This window comes from Lathamus discolor, chromosome Z (genome assembly GCF_037157495.1).
Source record: "Lathamus discolor isolate bLatDis1 chromosome Z, bLatDis1.hap1, whole genome shotgun sequence".
Taxonomy (NCBI): Eukaryota; Metazoa; Chordata; class Aves; order Psittaciformes; family Psittacidae; genus Lathamus; species Lathamus discolor.
The window spans coordinates 80,355,875-80,377,443 of NC_088909.1; the positions used below are offsets into that span (position 1 = coordinate 80,355,875).

Sequence of the window (21,569 nt, forward strand, 5' to 3'; positions counted from 1 at the left end):
TATTTACCACAGATTAACCAGAAGATAATTCTAATCTGCAGTTAAACCGTACATTCTCGTTTTATTCATGTGGAGGGGTCACTACTAGGCTGCATAAGATAGGCAATCTTTTACCAAATCTGAAATAAAAGCTTCTTACGGATACAGTTTCAGCTGTGTTTTTCATGTGCTGGTTTGGGTGGGAGGCAGGGGGAAGGGGAAGGAAAATGGGGTAAGGAACATGGTTTTGTCGGGTTTGTTTTTTTTTTTTTTTTCCTGTTTGAGTTTTTAAGAGGTTTTAACACGTTATTTTCTAATTTCAACGTTTGAAAGCATGTTTTCAGCATGGTGTTTCTTTTGACTTTCTAGCATGTCACAGAATCCGTTGTAATTTAGCTGTATTTTGTCTTTAATTTTTTTGTGTTTTCATAATGTGTTGATTGACGTGGAGGTGTGTTAGCAAATAAGTGTATTTTCTTATTTGTAGCCACAAAAATAAGTGTTCTTACCTGTACTTTGGGGATTTTTTTTAATAAACTACTACACCTGATGTTCACAACCAACTCACGTTGAGCTCAGTAGGAGCCTCATGTTTTTGCATGAGACAATGAGATCTTGAAATGTTCATTCATAGCATAATCTATTATGATGCTTGTTATGATTCATAGTCTGATTACATAAAGTCCTTTAGCACTTCTTTTAAGAAGTAGCTACTTTTATTGTCTCAGTAGAGTACATTTTATGTATTTGAAAGATGAAAATATACCACATGCAATTACTTCTCAAGTTAACTGCAAAATATTTTTTTGAAGAAAGTTAATAAATGTCCAAGTGCCCAAAATGAGTTGTGAAAATGGCAGTCAAAAAAATTGCCAGCTTCTGAAGTTGTAAGTAGTTCCTTTTTTTTTCCTCAGAAAAGAAAGTTTTATGTCAAGTTTCATTTTGCACAACGTGTTTAATGTGAAATCTCCCCTTAGGAGTGTCAAGTGGCATATAGAGGAGTATATAAAAAAAAAGAAATTTATAAAAAGGAATGGATGTTCAGCATCTTTAAAAACTTTTCTTTAAAAGTAAGCTAATTATTGAGATTTGTGTTCATGATGCTGGTAATTTAGAGAGGTTCATCATGTGATGAACAAGTCTCATTCTTTTTGGTTTTATGTCCCTTATGTCTACAGTAGGGTAACTGGACCTTTAGACATCTCAGTTGAGTCCAGATGCTGTTTTGTGAATGTCTGAAGTGTCTGTATGTGCAAGATTGATTGGTTATGATGGTCTACTGCTGTTACTAATTTGTTTCCCATTTCCGATTGGCTTTTACTTTTTACAGCTTTGAGCAGTAATTCAGTCCCCTACGCCTCCCTGATTGGCTCTGTGTCCTCCCTCTCTAGCCAAACTACCACTCAGTCCTTATATGATAATAACTCTCTCCCACGATTCGCTCGAAAAGGTCTAAACATCTTTGTCTCTGTTATTTTCTTTGTTCAAGCACTGTTTTAGATGTACATCAGTCCACCTCCATTTCTGGATCAGTCTGGAGTTCTCTTGTGCCTTCTCGCTCACATATTTTCCATAGGGGTGCTTGATCTGGATCAGTGTAACTATTAGATGACTGTCACCCACACTCATTTTGAGAATAGCCAAGTTCTATTAAGTGAAATTTCTAAGAAAATGGGAGACAACCAGAACGGATTCAGATAAATTAGTACTCATGGACTAATTTATTAATTGAAATCTATAATAATTTTTTCCATTATATATTAATATTTTGCTTTCTTAGTTGACTGACAGTGTGCTTTAGTATCTACTTTAAATACTGTCTTACCATCACAGATGTGCTATGAAGATAATATATAAATATATAAGTATACGGTTAGAAGAATTAAGGACAGTGCTACCAGACATTATTTTGTAATCTAGTATGATGCCTGAAATGTCAAAAAATCAAAAAGAAAATGAGAATTAAAAATAAATAAATAAAAACATACTATGGCATGACTGTGTTGTAACCACATAGTCATTTTAGTCATTTTCAGCTACATTTACAGGAAATGAAAGTTCACTGTCTTAGGCATGCTCTTGAAATTCACGGTGACAAAGCAAACTGCATTGTGCAACATGGCTTCCAGCTTGAGCCCCCTTGAGTCATCACTGTTTTTCCTTTGTAATTTCAAGAGATCCTGGGGTTCACTAGCTTGATATTTTCTAGCCAGCTCTGATTTCTTCCCACAAGTAACTGAAAACTCAGTTTCATTTTAGGTGTGATAGTGTAAAGCATGAAGAGAAGAAAGTAAGCATTTTGCAGAAGGGTTGTGAAGACTAATAGTGTGAAATAAACGTCCCAAATTTTTGCCTGGCAAATCTTCAGCTGGCAGATTGTTCTAGTTGACCCCACATCTTCTGTCTTTCTTTGCCTTGCTGTCCCTGTACTTGCTTCCACACCTATCTCTATCTCCAATTCCCAGTTCTTCTTTTTCACTCAGTATCTTCATCAGTGGACAAAGATGTTTACACCTGAAGTAGATTGTAGGTACTTTTAGGGGTTGATAAATGGGGTTTCAGATTAAGCATATTTAAAGGTACTAGTGCAGTCAGTATGCGTGTCCAGCTAAACTGTACAACCCCTGCCTCTACAATCTGCTACTAGTGAAAACATTTTTGAAGTTCTAATTGTCTGATGTCCAATGTTGTCTTCAGTGACTGTTGTCTGAAAGCAATGGTGCATGTTATTCTAGTCATTCATAGTTGCATGTTAGTCACTTCAAAGTTTCATAAGATATTTGAGCATTTCTAATTTAGAATACATAGTCAGTTTTCTAGACCTTGATGCATTACTATTAATCCTTACCCATTTCATTCTTTATAATTTATTTTATTAAATTAATTTTATGTTGGTTTGAGGTTTCTTTGTTTTTTACCATTTCCTTTGCAGGTTCAGGTGTCTTTGGTTACCTTGGTAACCTTCATTCTTCAAGTTCATTTTTCTTGATTATGCATAAGTCACTTTGTTTTCTGTCAAAACACTATTCTTTCCCCTTTAGGGCTCTTTCAGTGTCTGTTTCTCAGCTCACCTTTCCTCATCTAATTCAATGGAGTTTCCATTTCATGCAGTGCAGGAGAAGGAGTTTAAAATGACATTAAGGGTCATTACTCAAAGCAGAGGTCAACATCAGGTCTAACTGTCTCATTTTTTCATGCCTAGCTAACCTCATTGACTCACATCACAGTAACTCTTTCCTCTACACTAGGAATGTTAGCTTTCGGAGTATGCTTGGTGACTTCTTTTGATTTGGCTTCAGAGCTCATCTATCCAGAGCATGTCCTGCTTTGAGTAACCAAACAATTTGCCTGCTTCTCTCACATACGACATCTTTACTACTTACACATTTCTAGCCATTCTAACTAGTACATTTTCTAAATTTTAGAGTGATGCCATCACTGTAGTTTCCTTTAAATTCTGTTCTTCTTTCTTGTTCAACAGGTATGGCCAGTCATCCCCCAATACCTATCTTGGAACTTGCAGATCACATTGAAAGGTTGAAAGCAAATGACAATTTGAAGTTCTCACAGGAGTATGAGGTAATTTCCACCACTTTCTCATTATTCAAGTTATTTAAAATGCTATGTTTTCTGTTTCCTTAGACATCTCTCTGATACACACCTACCGTGGTGGTGCCAGTTTTGTATGATATTAAAACAATGATAAATTTTTTTTTTATCTGTAAAATTACTACACTGATGGGGTGGTTTCTTTGCTTGCAACAGTATGTTCTCTTTTTATGACATGTGCCAGGCAGATTTCATGGGCACATGCCTGAAGTGGTGTGTGAATGATACAACACTTAATCTCCATAGTATATACAAACATCCATCTACTTCGCAGTTAAAAGATCTTACATTATATTTAAAATCTCCTGTGTAATCTTGACAGGACACATACAGTATAAGCTCCAAAGTAGTTACAGTCCACTGTGTTAATTTTGTGTGCATTAAAACCATTTACAGTTGCCTGGTTGCCCTACTATACCAATTTTAAGACATTCTGTTTTCCTTCTGTCAACAATAACACATCTGTTAATGTCTATAGAAGCGTGGAAGAATTTAACTGGAAAAGAGTAATCATCCACCTTGTCTGCAGTAATCCATGGACTATAGCTCCACAGATGGGCATTGGTACTGTGGAGCCATAAGAGGTACAGCCTCTTATGTCAGTGATTTGTGGCTAAAGAGACTTAGATAGCCATTCATTAAACACGGTAAATTATAGTTGTTTTTTCAATGTCCATATTGTCTATGTCAAAAATTTGTAGGTGAAGTATGCACTGAACCATCAGAAAAAAAATGCTTATTTAGGGTATCTATGGGTGGTCATGTCAGTGACCCAAGGATTAATAGCTCCCAGAGGGATCACTGACAGTATTTTCTTTATAGTCTGCTGTGCCACTAATCATTGCTTAAAACTTCTAAAGACTTGTTAGAATGGTGGAGTAAAAGCACATTTTTTTTAGAGAATGTGGAGATGGCATGGTTCTTCTTACCCTGCAATTATCTTAAAGTTTTGGTAGTATATACTGCCTTATTTAAATCGTTAAAATCATCTTGAGAATGTAATCTTAACCATTTATAGCCCACATTTTTAAGATACATTAAGTTGTTAAATTGTAGGTGTCTGTCCCTCCAGAGTTGTTTACCAGTCTGCCTAAAACTAACAGCTTTCATGTTTTCTGGGTGGTTGGTTTTTGGTTTTTTTTTTTTGTTTTTATATAACGATGTGGGCAACTGTAGGTCAACATGAAGCTTCATTCACATTGCTTTTCCCAGTGGTATTCAACATTTAGCTTTGAAATTCCAGCTTTGGAGATGAGACCATTTCCATCTAGTGCAAGGTTCACCCATTTTGAAACAGAATTAGTGAAAAGCATTGCTATTTGATTTCATGGTCTAGTCTAGGCAGTGGTCTAAGGCTGCAGTTTGATGATCACTGTAAGTCATCTCCCGTCTTGGCTGTGCATTCCTGTTGTCTCTCTTATGCCAGTCCTGGCACTAGCACATGTGCAGCTGTTCAAGGATTATCTCAGGAAATTGATTCAGCTGAAAACTAATTGTTTTATTTTTCTTTGCTGTTTTCAGTTGGATCAGTTCCCTGAACTAGCTCACCACATTTCTGCATGAGCACTAGTGCCAGCACAAGTGAGTCGGTGGGGTCATTTATGGTCAGGGATTGGGACCTTCTCTTTCAGGAGCAGTCCTCACTAATGTTCCTTGAAAGCAACTGTTTGATTCTGAGACACAAATGAGTACAGATGGTTACAGTTGAACTACTGTCACTTCAGATAACATTTGAACTGGGGACACAGAAGGGAAAAAGATATTTTTCATCTTCAAGAGTTAAAGATGTGGCATGCAACAGGAAACCACAGACCTTTATTGATAGTAAAGTCCTCCAGTTAATTCCCATTTGGAGAAACAAGCCCCCTTCCTCAGTTACCACGGATTATTTTTTCAATATATAATGTCCTTTCCTCCTCACATTCAATTATTGTATTTTACTCTTTATAGAATTTCTTACATTGTATGGATGAAATTCTTCGAAAATAAATGGATAGTATACAGCAACCGTTATGACAACTTTGTGATACCATAAAATAAAAAAAAAATAATTTGCACAGTTTCTTGATGAAAGTTGACTTCTTATCCAACCTGTAGAATTTCTTTCAGGAGCCTAGCTGCATTTCAATAGAAATTTATTTTTTAGCACACCCTGTATTACTTACCACTTGAAAAGAATCACTTGTTTCACAACTCAAACACATCTTTTCATATTACATGGAACCTTTTCAAGATCTTCAGAAATATTTGAATATTTGTGCCTGTTCCAGCCTTGATCCTGTTCCATCCACTGCCTTTTGATCAGAATTTCTGATCAAAATTACATACAAAATTGTTTTTCTCTTTTTAGAAGAGTATCACTTCCTTGCCTGTCTTGTTTTCTCTTCAGACAGAAACCTCCCCATCTCTTCAATACTTCTAAAAGAAGAAAATGCAAATCTACGTGCTGTCCCCTCTCCTGATTTATACCCTCTGGCGTAATTTTCTAATGGTGCCAGTTCCCCTAACTTTCTTGCATCTTCTTAGAGAAGATGAAGGAAAACATTTTTGTAGACCTGGACCATGAGAGAAGACAGGATTACTTCCTTCAGATAATCCCAAACTCAGCCCACTGTTCTCCATTCTTCTAGCACAAAGGTTCTCTAACAGGTTTTTCTGTGTATGTGCGCTGGAGGGTTCTTTTGTTGTTATTGATATTACTATGTTTCTTTTTTTGTGCTTTATGAAATTTAGTTAGGAAAGAATCTGAAATTTCCATTAAAGAAATAGTAAATCCAAACTGCATCCATTTGCACTCTGGTTCTGAAAGGAATGCCTAGCATAATAAGGCAAATTAGGAGAGTAGGTATTGCAGAAAAGTAAGTAACAATATACATAGTATAAATTGCATTCTCAGGAAAAAAAGATCATGGGAGCACTGGAGACATCTCTCTCACAACTTTAGCTTGAATACCAGACTTAATGGCAGAACAGGGGCCAAGCCTTAAAGTTTGACTACTGCAAGATGCTATGTCCTTTTCTCAATAAAGTTAGTTTCTAGTTATTTCACAAGAATTTTTTCATAAGCCTTCATTAATTATTATTAGCTTGCAATCTTGCAATCCTCAAGCCTCTGCAAAATGTTGGTTTACCTTTTTAACGTGTTGACATATCCTTTTCTGTCACATAGTTGTTTTGTATTGCCTAAAGTTCTTGATCGCAACAGATTATTATGAAGTTTTTGCTGACTTTATTCATTTCAGTGGGATTTTTGTGTAATGTAAGGCTTCATATGGACTTGACAGCTGCTAAGCAGAAAACCATATTCATAAGAAATTGACCTGTATATTATATTTCCTTCTTAACTCAGGCTTCAGAATTAACAATAAAAAGTGGTCATGGAAATAGACTGAAACAGAACAGTCATGTTCTGCCAACTTCATGCAATACACGGGATGAATTTATAAGGTCATTTCCTCCTATAACGTAGAACAGAAAACCTATTCCTCCAAAGCAGATTCCTGGGTCTTGTATAAAATATTTTCACATTTATTATCTGAGATCTGTAGTAATAGCTTTATACCCTTAAGGAAGTAGATTCAGATTCATACTATTTTTGTGTGAGAGTCTGCCACTGCAACACAAAAATTACATTACTGGCATCTATATCTTACTGTATGATTTACTCTGTATATGTGTGTGTATGTGCACTAGTTAACTAATATTATGAGAAGTTATATATAATTTTAATGCTTTTCCTTATTAGGCTTCTTTTGGTAAATTACAGCCAGTCTTTTGCTTGAACACTGGATATTGGAAAAGATGAGGATGCATTTTGACTCTGTGCCATACTGCTGTACAAGTATTATTGTAGCTTTTCGGTATCAGTGGGTGGAATTTGTGATGAGAATACAATTTAATGAATATAGTACATTTATGTGGTTTTTGTATCTCAAGCTGTGATAAGATAAACACTGGACACTAAAATACAATAAATTTTATATAGTAGAAGCGCGTATAAAACTTACTATTGATATAAACCACTTTAAAAGTCCATGAAGAGCAAATAACCTACTGAATGAATCTGCACCAAAGAAACAGCTGCACTTAAATGCCGTATCATTACAGATAATAGTGACTCATATGCAAAAATCAATTTCTTCTCAGCAAAAATTTGTTTTCTATTCTTTACCTTTACAATAGCTTCCTTTTTCTAATAGGACAGACATCATTTATGGATATTCTGTAGCTTTATGTTCGTAGGATGTGCTCCATTTATTGAGAAACAATTAATGTAGTCAGTGAAGGATGAAAAGCTGTTTGTCTTCTTATTAATAACACATATGCTGTTGCATTCACCTAGGTTGTTTGGTGTTTAGTTCCACGCAGGGTAGTATCAGAGCCAGCAGGACAGTTATGATAGAGAATTTTAAAGACATAATGCATGAATCTGAAGTGGCACTTTTCAAGATTTACAGTAGTGTATTATCCTTTTCCTTTGTGCTGTGAATGCTTCCTTGGGATAACAGCATTCATTTATGCTTATATAATTAAAAGAATATTCAGATAAAAGAAAGCTGGGTTGACATAATTTGAATGCTAGGTTTAGGTCTGATACCTAATGCTATTTCGCCAAGGTATTCCACAAAGACAATTTAAATAGTCAAACACTGTAAAAAATGTTAGTTTTATTTTGCCCCACTGAAAACCATGATATACGTAAGAAGAGAAAAGCTGTCCACTTCTTATAGCAAGAAAAATTATGCAAGGACAGACTATATAGGTCATTATAGGTAAAACTGAGGGTTATGAGTGCTTTTTAGAAAGATTCATTTGTAATATTTTTGGAGTTATGGGGGACAATGGAGGAATCAGTGAAGAATTTCAGTCCTTTACTAGTTTTCCGAAAAGAAAATGTTTACAGTGCTTTAAAAGTACCGTGAAAATTTTAAGTAACACCAGTGTCCTACCTGAGACAATTATAAAATTTGCTGTTTAAGAGCTGCTGTATTTCTTGTACTATATTAAACAAAACAAAACAAAAAACTAGGATGCTTTAATCACAAAATATTTAAACTAAGCAAGAATTTTCATTACTCAAGTGTTATTATTTATTTCCTATCTGAAGTTGAATGTAATCCTCTGTTTCCTATGCAGTATTATTTCCACCACAGCTTGTTATATCATGGAAAAAGGATTTTAATTGCTGATAGGTAATAAACAGATTACATTTAAGACTGAAGGTGATGAAATATAAACCACTAAGATTTATTCTTTAAAAATTAGGTTTTCTAAAGCTTTTTATGTAATAGAGACTGTCCTTGAAAAGCATTTTCAAATAATGGGGTTTTTTTTTCTCCTTAAGTATGCTTTAGTTATATGCATATATAGCTTGTTTGATTTCACTGGAACCAGGTTTTACAGGATCTCATTTGATCACTGGAATATTAGCTTGATACTGTAGGGGAAATACTTTTGTTCTTGAGAGGAGTTTAGCAAAAGCCTTAGTAGCTTTCTAGCTACTTTTGAGCAGTTGAGTCACTTTCCTTCAAAAGTCAACAGGAAGTGTCTCACTCGTGAGCTTTTAACTTTTTTTTAGGATATGAACTTATGTTTTAGTTCCGAAGATTTAGTTTTGCAAATAATATGGGTTTATCCCCACCTCTTCAAGATGACAGCCTTTAAAGTTTCATGTAAAAAACTGTGCCTTAATAAGAAAACTCCAGTTGGCAAGTTACCATGGTCATGTATTAATATTCATGCATCTAATATTCATGTTTTAGTAATGCAGTATGTAAATCTCATTCTTTTAGCAGGTGTCTTGCATAATACAATACAATAGCATCCTATTATAGGTGCATCAGCTATGATACAAAATTCTCCTCACAATCACCGACATTGGGAAAAGAAGTTCAAATTGATCATTCTTATGGGTAGCTGACTACTTTCTCCTGTTGTGCAGAATCTATTTGTATTGACATCCTCTCAAATCTGGCTTTTTCATTCTTCTTTCTGTACCTCATGTTAGGTTTCTCTGCGACCCAGTGCTTTTTGATGATTTAATTTGAGCCTCAAACACAGCACCTACAGTGCTGGGAAATTCTTTAATGGGCATGCTCCCTTCCCCTTCTGGGCTTGTGAAATCTATGTAGTAACTCACAATGCCTGTGACACACAAAGACTCAAACCTGCTGGCTCTTACTTTGCTGGCATAGTGACCCTTATCAGAGCACTATTCCAGGACAGGCAAGCATATGCTAAGAAAGGTCACATTTTGTCATACTCTTTGCTTCCTTGGTACTATGCCAGGTTATATTCCTGGAAGACTCAGGATTACAGCAGGAAATATTTGCCTCTTGTTAAAGTAGTTTAAAGGAAAGCTTCACAATGAGAAGGTACAGAGTTTACTGAAGGGGGATTGTTTGAAATTCGTCTGAATTTTGGTTACCGTGATTCATAGTCAACATGCTACCTTATGGATGGGGCACCGTATTAGTAAATATTGCTCAAGTCTCTTCCCAGTAACAGATCAGACTTTTTCAAGCAGCCAATGATGTAGGACACAATAGCTGAAAGATTAGTCAAAGCATGGGTGGGTAATACTAGTATTATAGATATCTTTATTTCTTTTGCACAAAGCACCCATACTGCACACTTACACTATGAACAAATCCAGTTCTTTGTTACTAACAGCTTTATTGAAGGCAAGCTTTCAGAATGAATATACTAGAAATCCTATTAAAGTGCCATCCATTAAACCATTAAAGCACTCATTAAAACTGTTAGTACAGACTTGTTATTCATGAATTATTGGTCTTTCACACTTCTGAGATGTGTGCCAATACCATTCTACTCTTTGTTCCAGTGTGGCTATTAAGTCTGAGGAAATATAGATTAACTTTCTTTTGACAAAACAGTGCTTTGTGGGAAGATAGTAAGGCCACAGAGTGCTTCAGATTGATGAGAAAACCAGGAAAGATTAAAGTTCAGTCCATTTGCTTGGTTTTGACATAATTTATGTTAACTGTGTCTGAGGCAGGCCTAAATATTAATCACTGAATTACACCATCTGGCCATACATCATACAAAGAAGTGAATGGGGAATGCAGTATTCTGCTGTTATGAACATATCCTACTTATACAGATAACTGACAGAGAGCTGCTGCTTGATTATTTTTTTTTCTTGGTATTGAAAAGCAGCTTTAAGTCACCTCAATAGTAAGGACTGAAAAGAACAATACAGAACAATTGAAGCTAAGATTTAGATGTACCTTAATAATTATAAATTCATATTGAAAATAGGTATAATATAGAGCTGAAGCTCTTTCTCACAATAGGTAAGAATCTTACCTATTTTGAGAAAGAATGGGTAAGACCATAATTTTATAAATGCAACTGTATATGCAAAAATACACGTTGAATTTTATGTTTGCAAGTAGTTGTAATTACAAATAGATAATTTATGTAGGGTTTTGTTGTTTTCTTTTGTGTTTTTTTTGTTTGGTTGGTTGGTTTGGTTTGGTTTTGATAGGGTAAATCCCAAGTCTTGCAGTCCAGACTAAAAACTAACAGCATGTTAGCCAGACAATATTTTTTTTTTTTGTTTTCTTGTCAAATATGAAAAGAAAGTGTATGTAACATGTATATTGTGAAGTAATTTCCAAAATATTTGAGCACTTTAGGTTAACACCCAAAAGATCAGGCAGAATGTATTCTTCAGTGATATATCTAGAGCAGTGCAGAGCAGTTGCTTCATTCTAGAACCGTAGGCTATTCGTTAGCTAGTATTGCATGTATGCCTCTCAGAAAAAAAAATCTGACTAGGTCATCACAGACCTAAGTTAACATTATTCACCTCTATTCATTCAAAAAGGAGAAAAGGGGAGATTCTTACCGAGAAAGTCATCATGAAAGTTTGATTGCTTTTCAAGTCATATGATGTAGATGAATTACTGGTCAGCTTATAAGGAGGTATGTCTACAGGTCTTACATATACCATATATGACTCTCCTCTTCCCAGTGCTGATGGAAATGTGGTCACATCATTCTGCTCACCTTAGACAAAATAAATAGCACTTAACAGTAAAGATAACAATATATATTTTTGTGTTTAAATGAAGCAGTGCTCACCTGCTTCAAAATTCTATCTGCCATGTATCTCAGAGGATTGGAAAACATTAGCATGATGCAGCTAAATTGTAAGAAAATGGAATGAAAATTTTACAGAGTAACATTTTATCACTTGCTTTATTGATAAATAGGAATGTCACTGTTGAGTCAGGAGAAGTAATATTTTGGTTGGAGAAGGACCAAGTCCTAATATTGGAAGGATCAGGTTGCTATGTTTATACTTAAATACAGTACAGAAGTGATGTCTGCTTTGCAAGTGGCAGAATACCAAGTGGGTGATAGCTTGTTGTTCCTATATATGTAGACAAAATACAACAAGGCTGAAAATAGCCATCAACAGTTTTTTAAAACTCTTAGTAACTAGTCTCTTAAGCTACTAGCTTAATAATAGTAAGGTATTAATGCTTAATATATATTAATATGTTAATAGTATTGTCTCACAAATTGCTAGGTCTGTAAACCCAAATACTGGGCTAGGTTCTTTTAAATCTATTTTTGGTACAAAAATTGTGTGGAAATGAAAAAAAAATCAGATTCATTCAGACCTGCTAACCATTCAAAAACACCTTCTGAACTGTTAGTAACACGCATAGCGGTACAACTCAATTGAATCATATCCAAGCCACAAGTAAAATTTTTGTGGCCTCCCAAGCAGTTCATTTCTTCCTCACTCCTCTAAAAAGTTCCATTTCATTCCCTCTTGAGGGAGGAGCTGCCACACTGCCTCAACTACTGTAGGTAAAGTAGCATGCAAAGAGTGAGCCAGAACCTGAACCATTACACTCCTTTGCTCAGCAGATCTGAGCTAGTTTATGCAGGGGAGCTTAGCCAGACCTAGCTCCAGAGGACTGCAGTGAAAACAAAAGTCAGGAAAATTAGCTGGTAACACTTATAGAAGTTAATTCAGTCTATGGTATTGCTAGATAGAATAAGTTACTGTGACTTGGTTGCCTAAACAGAAATAGTGGGATATTTGAAGACATCTCTATCAGGCAGCCAGGTAAAATGATTTTTCTTTCATCAGTTTTTTTATTTTGTTTTTTTTTTTTCATTTTTTTAGAAGAGTCATGCTCTGAACCTTACATAAGTAAACTGTGTAAGATGTATAAAGATGTATGTCCTGGGCTGCATTAAAAGGCGCATGACCAGCAGGTCCAAGGAGGTGATCCTGCCCCTCTACTCTGCTCTCGTGAGACCCCACTTGGAGTGTTGTGTACAGTTCTGGTGTCCTCAACATAAAAAGGACATGGAACTGTTGGAACAAGTCCAGAGGAGGGCCACGAGGATGATCAGGGGACTGGAGCACCTCCCGTATGAAGACAGGCTGAGGAAGTTAGGGCTGTTCAGCCTGGAGAAGAGAAGGCTGAGTGGGGACCTCATAGCAGCCTTACAGTATTTGAAGGGGACCTATAGGGATGCTGGGGAGGGACTCTTCATTAGGGACTGTAGTGACAGGACAAGGGGTAATGGGTTAAAATTTAAACAGGGGAAGTTTAGATTGGGTATAAGAAAGAAGTTCTTTACTGTAAGGATGGTGAGGCACTGTAATGGGTTGCCCCTGGAGGTTGTGAGTGCTCCATCCCTGGTGGCGTTCAAGTCCAGGTTTGGACGGAGCCTTAAGTGGCATGGTTTAGTGTGAGGTGTCCCTGCCCATGGCAGGGGTGTTGAACTAGATGATCTTAAGGTCCTTTCCAACCCTAACTATTCTATGATTCTATGCATGTGAGCAAAGCAGTTTTCTGACTGGCCAAATAGTAATTAAGCTGAGGTATAACTCCCAACAGATCGCACTAACTTTATGCAAGTTCATTGTCTGGTAATATCTACTCCAACAAATTACAGGTCATATTTCATTTCCATTAACATACAATGGACTCGCAGCTGGTTTAAGGCTGGGAGAAGTCAGCATAAGTGATGTAAAAATGATGGCTTGATGCTGTAGTGACAGGATGGAGCTTCCCACTTGTGCTTTTTTCCTAGTCCACTCATGGAAAGTGAACATAGTATTGGTGAAGTGGCCCATCTAGATTCAGCTGTGTCATTAGGGGTTTTTTTAATAATTTACAGCAACCTAGCACAGGGAGCTGCAAACCACACTTGTACATAAGTGTCGATGGAATAATTTTTGAGAACTCTAATGTTACAGCAAGGAAAAGTAAAACATTACATGATTAACTGTGACTTCTCAGTGTAAAATGACCTTTTCTACAGGTGCTACTATGGCCAACATAAGCAGATACTATCTGTTGCATATTTTATATTCACACAGCTGTATGTATGCCTCAACCATAGAGGTAAGAGTAAGCAATAGAGTCTGTAATCTTGCTATTGATGAAGGATGACGGAGTGTGGGACAAGCTTAAGTAACTCCATCCTGGAACATGAAGGAAGCAGGGAATAAACAGTGCTTCTAGGACTGTATAGTTGTGTGTATAATAAGAGATCATTAAAATTTCAAATATGCCTGAATTTCTTTCGTATTTATGACTCAAGGATATAAAACTCAAGTCTCTTTATGTTGTCCCTGGGTGATACGCAGTTCATTCCCTGAGCAACACTGGTTTCATGTGTTGGCCTGACATCAGAATGAAAGAACAGAAACAATATTATTTTTCTTCTGGAAAATTTCTTCAGAAACATTTAGAGTTTATCTAGTAAACAGGCCACTGAATTATTTGAACTTGTGTGCTTAGTAATAGAGAAAGACAAAAATATTTATTCCCTTCATCCCAGTGTTTTGGAGATTTCTGACATTTTTTGTTCATCCTCTGTTATGCTAGAACCCAGACTAAGTGAAAAGATAAAAAGACGGATAGAATACCCTTGCCTTTCTGAAGGGAAAGCCTTGGATTTGAAAAGCTTACGGTTTAAATTCCTGGTGGAAATTTCGGATGCATAAATACAAAGTGCTTTATATAATGCATTCTAATATGTTACTATGTCCTGAAGTTATAGTTTTCTTTCAAAAGCAAAATATTTCCAGAGTAAACTGTAAGCAAGGAAGAACTGCATTACATTAAGGGTGGCTGAGCCCTGGAACAGTCTGCTTGTTGGGCTTTGTGGGGTCTCCCTGTCTGGAGACATTCAAAACCCACCTGGATGCGTTCCTGTGTAACGTGCTGTAGGTGGCTCTGCCTTGACAGTGAGGTTGGACTGGATGATCTACAGAGTTCCCTTCCAACCCTAATGATTCTGTGACTCTATAAACTGTGGGAGCATATGATTTGTAATTATTTTAAATACATGTAGTCCTAGCTTTTCTTCTCTTTCTTTTTTGAAGTCCATTGATCCTGGTCAGCAGTTCACATGGGAACACTCTAACCTGGAAGTAAACAAACCAAAGAATAGATATGCGAATGTAATTGCGTATGACCACTCTCGTGTTCTACTCTCAGCAATAGAAGGTAAGGAGACCTTTGAATTTAAACTAATTAAAACCTAAAATCCAGTATAATTTTACCTCCAATGTCTTTGCATAGTACTGTAAAGAACTGTTACTTCCAGTAAATTCCTATAATGACAGTCCTTTTCTGATGTGTATTCTAAGAAATTATGAAAATGCACTAAAATTAACACAGGATCACATATAGCACTGAATGTATCAGGTCTCTCTGTATAAGCCAGTGTGTTATATAAAATAAATTATTACTGCTGTTTACTTATACTAATTCTACAAAGCAAATATAGCAGTAACCATGCATGAATTAAGGTTTTGGTCAATCAATAACATTATCAATATATCTGCTTATTTAGTTTCATTTGCCAAATCCTAATGTGGGAGGGGGGAAGGAGGAAATCAGTTCAGTTTTTATGTTCTCAGGGAGAATTTTGAGAATCCTCAGTTAATTTTTTTTTTTTTTCATTTACAATCTGAGTGTTAAACAAGAGTGTTTAAACAAAGAAAATTGGCCAAGGTGATCAGCCCTGGGGTCTGTGTCTCTTTATCAAGGGCTAAAGAAATGGGCAGCATTTGGTTTTCACTCAGAAGATTTTTTTTTTTTTTTTAGCAGTTCTGCCTTACCATTGTCCTACTTCCTGAGATGAAGACAGATTTGGTTGACAGTCAGGTATTCATGATTGCCAGAATATACTCAATTATCAATTTAGGTGATGAAAATAAAATTTGCCTTTAGTAACTCTGAAAGGGCTTGCATATGAGGGATAAGATGTAGGGAACTGTATTCAAGGTCATAATTATTTCAGTCCTACAAGTTAAACTGTAAGGTGTTTTAATTTACAGTTATGAACAGCTTATCTTTGGCTACTCCAAACCTGAAGAAACTGGATACTAAGACAGTATTTATAGGGGAATGCATTTAAATATTAGCTGCTAGGTGAAGAAAAAAGCAATCCCAGTGGCTGAATCCTTCCTTATTTATTGCAGCTGCATACCATGGGCTTTGATAACACAGATAAATGATTGCCTTGAAAAATTTGCTTATCAGCTTATGTTTGTTCCACCTCTGAGGCTCATAGAGCAGTTCTGACAAGAATTTATGTAATGTCACTTACATTTTTTTACATTGCCTTGTAGAAGGATATAGCTGTATAGATACCTGACGCTACCGAGTAGAACTACCTGTCTCAACACTGAAGAGATTATATTTTAATTAGCATTATATGTGATGTAATTCAATAAAAATATCCCTTTCTGTAGAAAATATCCCTTTCTCATGTCTAGAGAAGTACATGGTCAGGAAAAGACAGGAATAGCAAATGTATGGCCATTCTGAATTATTATGTAAAGTTATTTGGAACAAAATGTTTAACTCAGAAATAAGTCCGTTTGACAGAAGACTCAATATTTTCACAGAATTTTGTTTGGAAAAAGAGTTGGGGGGGGGGGAGGGAGGGGAGGGAAGAAGGGAAAGAAAAGATGTAATCGCAGATAAATTTATTTGTTAATTTGTAAGTCAGACATCTGGGCTTAAAAAGTTCTTCCAAGTTCCCCTTCATGTAAATGACCCATGAAATTTGGTTCCCTGAAAGAAAATTAACATGAGCAGAGAATGGGAAGAGAATTTAAGAGGCAAAACAGAAAACAAAAAATGTAAAATCAAAATAATTAAGTGTATCAAATTGCACAGTACATTACAGTACCATAAATAAATAGGTAGCAAAAATATGGAAAAAAATATCTACATTGTACTGTAGGAAAAGACTGAGTATTTTAAGGAGCAGAGATGACATACAGATAAACTGTAATGTTTGATTCCTTTTTTGAAGTAGGAAATGCAATAATTAGGCCAAAAATTCTAACCCTATAGTAGTCAGGGACCCTAAACAAAGAAAAATATTAAAGCCTTTTGAAATAAAGATGTCAGATGCAAAACCACAAGTGGGATTTTGACCGATTTGGTGGTTTGCATAATTTTAAGTATTTTCTCAGCCTTCACTTTATGGTGAAAAAAGCAACATAAACCAAATACTAAATGCTTTTTTATGCTATGATAATTTGTTTTGAAACCAGTAATAAATTAGTATTTAATTATCCTGTTAAGTTGTTTGTTTTTTTTGCTCCTGGGATTTTACATGACCCCGTTTCTGAAACTCTGTTGTGTGTACCTTCAGAAGTTTAGTACATTGGTCTTAGCATTTGGTAGTAACTGCTTCTCTTTCAAGTTTTAAGTCAGTTTTTCTACAATGAAAATAAAGTCTGCCTAGCATTTTAATTTGTTGACAGCTGCATTTATTTTCATGCTACCAGAAAAATCAATATTTTGAATATTATTTTTACAAAAATCTCCTTTACCTATGTTACTGTGCAAGTTGCTTTTGAATCCCAGCTACGTTCTTGGCTTCTGCACATATAGCATGGAGTTCCACATGATAATTGTGGACTTTGCAATAAATAGGTTTTTATATTATTGAACTCTTACAAATTTTATTACATTAGATATCCCTTTAAAAGAAAAACTGAGACTGGTAATCTGAGCAGTAATTTTAATTTCCACCTGAAAGAAAATATTAGTTTGCAAAATTTTGTTCCCATGTTTTTGAAATCTCATTGCTCATGTTGTGCTGTCTTTGGATATGTCTGAGAGGGACACTTTGAATTCTATATTATAATAAAAGAATGTTACAATATAATGAAGCTTATTATATGTTTCTAAATGGATTTGAAGGCAGAATTTACCAATTAAAAGAGAAATAGATCAAGTTAAAAGAGGTAGGCCTGTGATCTTAAACCTGTAAGGAGGGAAAAAATTATTAAGCTTTCTGCTGTTTAAAAAGTCTTTCCAGGTCTTTCAGGAGACGTCCAAGATTAAAAGTCTGTCCATTGTGACATGGGTTTGCATATGCTAGTGATTTTTTAAAAAAAGAAGAAAATTCATATATTTCAGCAGTGTAATTTTTGTTTGATGGGAAATTTAGTGGCTTAAAAATGCTGCTAGCTCTAGAAGTCTCTGTACTATAAATGATCAAGAAAGAAAAAGGCAAGAAACTGATAATACTTATGTGATTGCCAGTTCTCAGAAAATTATCATCAAATATGTAAGCCATCATCTTTAGATTTAGAAAGTGGCCTGGTCAATATAAGTTCTTGAACATCTACTGAAGAGGCACAGACTTTCATTGCATCTTTTTGCATTGTGCTAGCAATATGTATATAATTACAGGCTTAGAATGATTGTGTACCCCTCCTCGCTGCAAGCTGGAGTGCCTTAAAAACAACAAAAGTAGTTTAGTGATGAGGTAACAGGGTAGAGAAAGGTGAGTGTGAAGTAAATTTCGTGGGGTAGAAGTCTCTATGAAGTAGACTTCCTAGAGTAGAGTTAATGGTGGTGGTCTCAATAGCATTGTTGAGACAAGTTCATAGAATCATAGAAATATAACCATAGAATGGTTACAGTTGGAAGGGACCTCATCATTCATTCCATCATTCCAACCCCCCTGCCATGAGCAGAGACACCTCCCACTAGACCAAGTTGCTCAAAGCTCCTTCCAACTTGGACTTGAACACTTCCAGGGATGGGGCAGCCGCAGCTTCTCTGGGCACCCTGTGCCAGTGTCTCACCATACTCATAGTGAAGAATTTCTTCCTAATGTCTAAGCTACATCTGCCCTCTTTCAGTGTAAAGCCGTTACCCCTTGTCCTGTCACTACATGCCCTTTTAAAAAGTCCATCTCCAGGTGGCTCCCTTTAGGTACTGGAAGGCTGCCCTAAGGTCTCCCCTTCTCCTCTCCAGGCTGGACAAGCCCAACTCTGTCAGCCTGTCTTCAACCCTCTCTGATCATCTTCATGGCCCTCCTCTGTATTTGCTCAGGCAGGTCCATATCCCTGTTGTGTTGTGGCCCCAGAACTGGGTGCAGCACTGCAGGTGGGATCTCACAAGAGCAGAGCAGAGGGGAGGAATCACCTCCCTCGACCTGCTGGTCATGCACCTTTGGATGCAGCCCAGCATACGGTTGGCTTTCTAGGCTACAAGCGCACACTGGCGGCTCATGTTTAGGGATGTAATAATTTTGGCCTGTGGCTCAACACCTGCTGTTATAGTTTTAACTTAACAAAAAAAAAAAATTGTGTCATTCCTGATGCTCTTAAAATCAGCTCAGAACAATTCTGACTTTTTCTTGTATACATACCCACACTGTCCATTGAGGAAAGATACAGAAAAAGTCCAGTGGCTCTTTTCTTAAACAGGTAATGAAGATTTTGCACCTCACAATTTACTATGCATACTCCTATTTAAACTGTTTTTTGCAGGAATTATCAAACCTGAAATAATTTCATTTAATATTAGTAGAGGCACTTACAACCCCCATTAGTGCATCATTTTGAGCTATAAATTAATATCTCTATTAAAAAAATATTCCTTTGATAGTTAACTTTGTGTTAGTCATAAAGAGTTGGAGAATCACTAAATCAAGTTTCAGACAGCTGCAGAGTAATCAGAGTATGATGACTTCATGCTGGATTTTGATATCTGCTTTGCGCTATAATGCAAGATGCTGCTTTCTCAGTGTACTGTGGCCAGTGCGCTGGCACAATGCTGTTTCCTGTGTCTGTGAGATACTACACTGAACAGTCTGTTTACTTGCATTCTATACACTTTCTTAATATGGTCCAACTTCTAAAACAAGACACAACAAAACAATCCAAGCTTCTTTCTTTTTCTTAAAAGAGCTCTTCCTGTTTCCCAGTCTGTTCTGCTGCTCACCTTCCTAGTTTCTCATCTCGCCTGCAGATTTTCTGCATCTCCTAGTTCTTAGTTTCTATCCGTCCATCTCACCTTGGATTTTTCTCACTTTTTTTTTCCTTTCCTTTTAAATATTTCTCTTCTGACCACTACACAATCCATTTCTTTGTCCTGTTTAGAATCATAGAATCATAGAATAGAATTCAAACACCCACCCCTTTTTAACATTGCCTTGTTTCCATAATTCTCTATAATTAAGCATTTCACTTTGAGGCTCCATCTTTTATAATTTCCCTCTTCACCAGACTCTGCTAGTCCTAATAGTCCATCCGAAATCCAGCAATCTGTAGGTTTTCTTTTTTTGTCATTTTTTTTCCATCTTACCTTACATCCTTAAGATGATATGTAGTGAATTTTCCTCAATCTTTGTAAAAAGCTTTCATTTTACCAATGTTCATTACTGCAGTATGTTCATTGGTGTGGTGCTGCTTCATTTTTCACTGAGCTCTTACCATACAGGTTTGTCTTAGACCATTTGAACTTGATAATCTCCTCAACTATATAGATTTTATGTTACAGAAACTTCCATATAAATTGTTGTTACTGGCATCTAGTAACTGCTATAGCTCATTTTTGCCCTGGCATAGTTGAAAGCATCAGTCATTGATTTAAACCAATAGTACAGCTTCCCCAGCATTTTGAGTTCATCACTGCATTTTTCCAACTTGTTTACAAGCATGACTGAGTTTAATCCTATTACTTCACACACTTTTTCTGATTAACAGCACAATTCTTAGGAAGGCAGCACAGAAGTAAAAGTTTATGGTTTAATTTGTTTTAAATAGAAAGGATGTACAGTGCTTAGCCTTTGTAAAGGCTTGAAATAATTTCATTATTTGATTTCAGTTTGTAAATAAAATGTAAAGTCTAATTAAAGCTATTTAAGATTATAACTGTATTCAGAAAATCAAGTGAATAATTTTGTGGTCTACGTTATTAGCCTTGTAAATCTGAGTTTGTGTTGCAGCAAACTGTACTGTCATCTCAGTTCATGAATGCATCTCACCATATCAGGAGCTATAGAGTTAGTATTTTTAATTTTTTGCCCTTGAATTGTGGCATTGGTCAGTTTTGTTTCATTGATTATTCACTCCTACCCTGTAAAATCTGGACTGCTTTGTTCCCTTGAGATATTTGAAAATAGGGTGTCTTTTATGCTCAACGACTCATCTGATACTTCCTCCATTGTACTCAGTTCTGTCTGACGGAATAAGGAGATTGCAGACTCTGGTCATTCACCACCATGGTTGAAAAGGCTACTAGAAAATAGTTATAGTAGAATTATGATGTGGAAGCTTGGTCTTTAGCTGACTTTTTGTGCAGAAACTGTGTCTCTGCCTTCATGAAATTTGTAAAAGTCAGGTTACACTGCATGGGTTATCGTAAATTTACACTTCAGGTATGCTATCCTAAATCTGCAGTAAACCCCACTGATGCCAATAGACTTAGAGAAGGGTCATGTCAATATTACTGAAGGCAAGATTTGGTTGCTTTGTCCCCTTCTTGACCCGTGTTTTTACATGTTAACCTCTCTTAACTATTAAACCCAAATTTAAGTAGTGATGGCAATTACTTCTGTGCTTATGGCTATGTTTCCTTCAAGCTATGGCAGCTAACAAGGGTTTGCAGGATTTCATTGTGCTACAGTCAAACTGTAGCTGAATTGTTTTT

General features: G+C 36.1%; 1 protein-coding gene across 1 annotated transcript in view; it reads left to right on the top strand.

Annotated features, from left to right (window-relative positions):
• PTPRD (protein tyrosine phosphatase receptor type D) overlaps positions 1-21,569 on the top strand; it is a 297,658-nt gene that overhangs the window by 216,010 nt on the left and 60,079 nt on the right. Inside the window, exons 20-21 of the mRNA XM_065661688.1 lie at positions 3,461-3,558; positions 14,978-15,101. Of these exons, the coding sequence (XP_065517760.1) occupies positions 3,461-3,558; positions 14,978-15,101 (222 nt within the window). The remainder of the gene's footprint in view (positions 1-3,460; positions 3,559-14,977; positions 15,102-21,569) is intronic.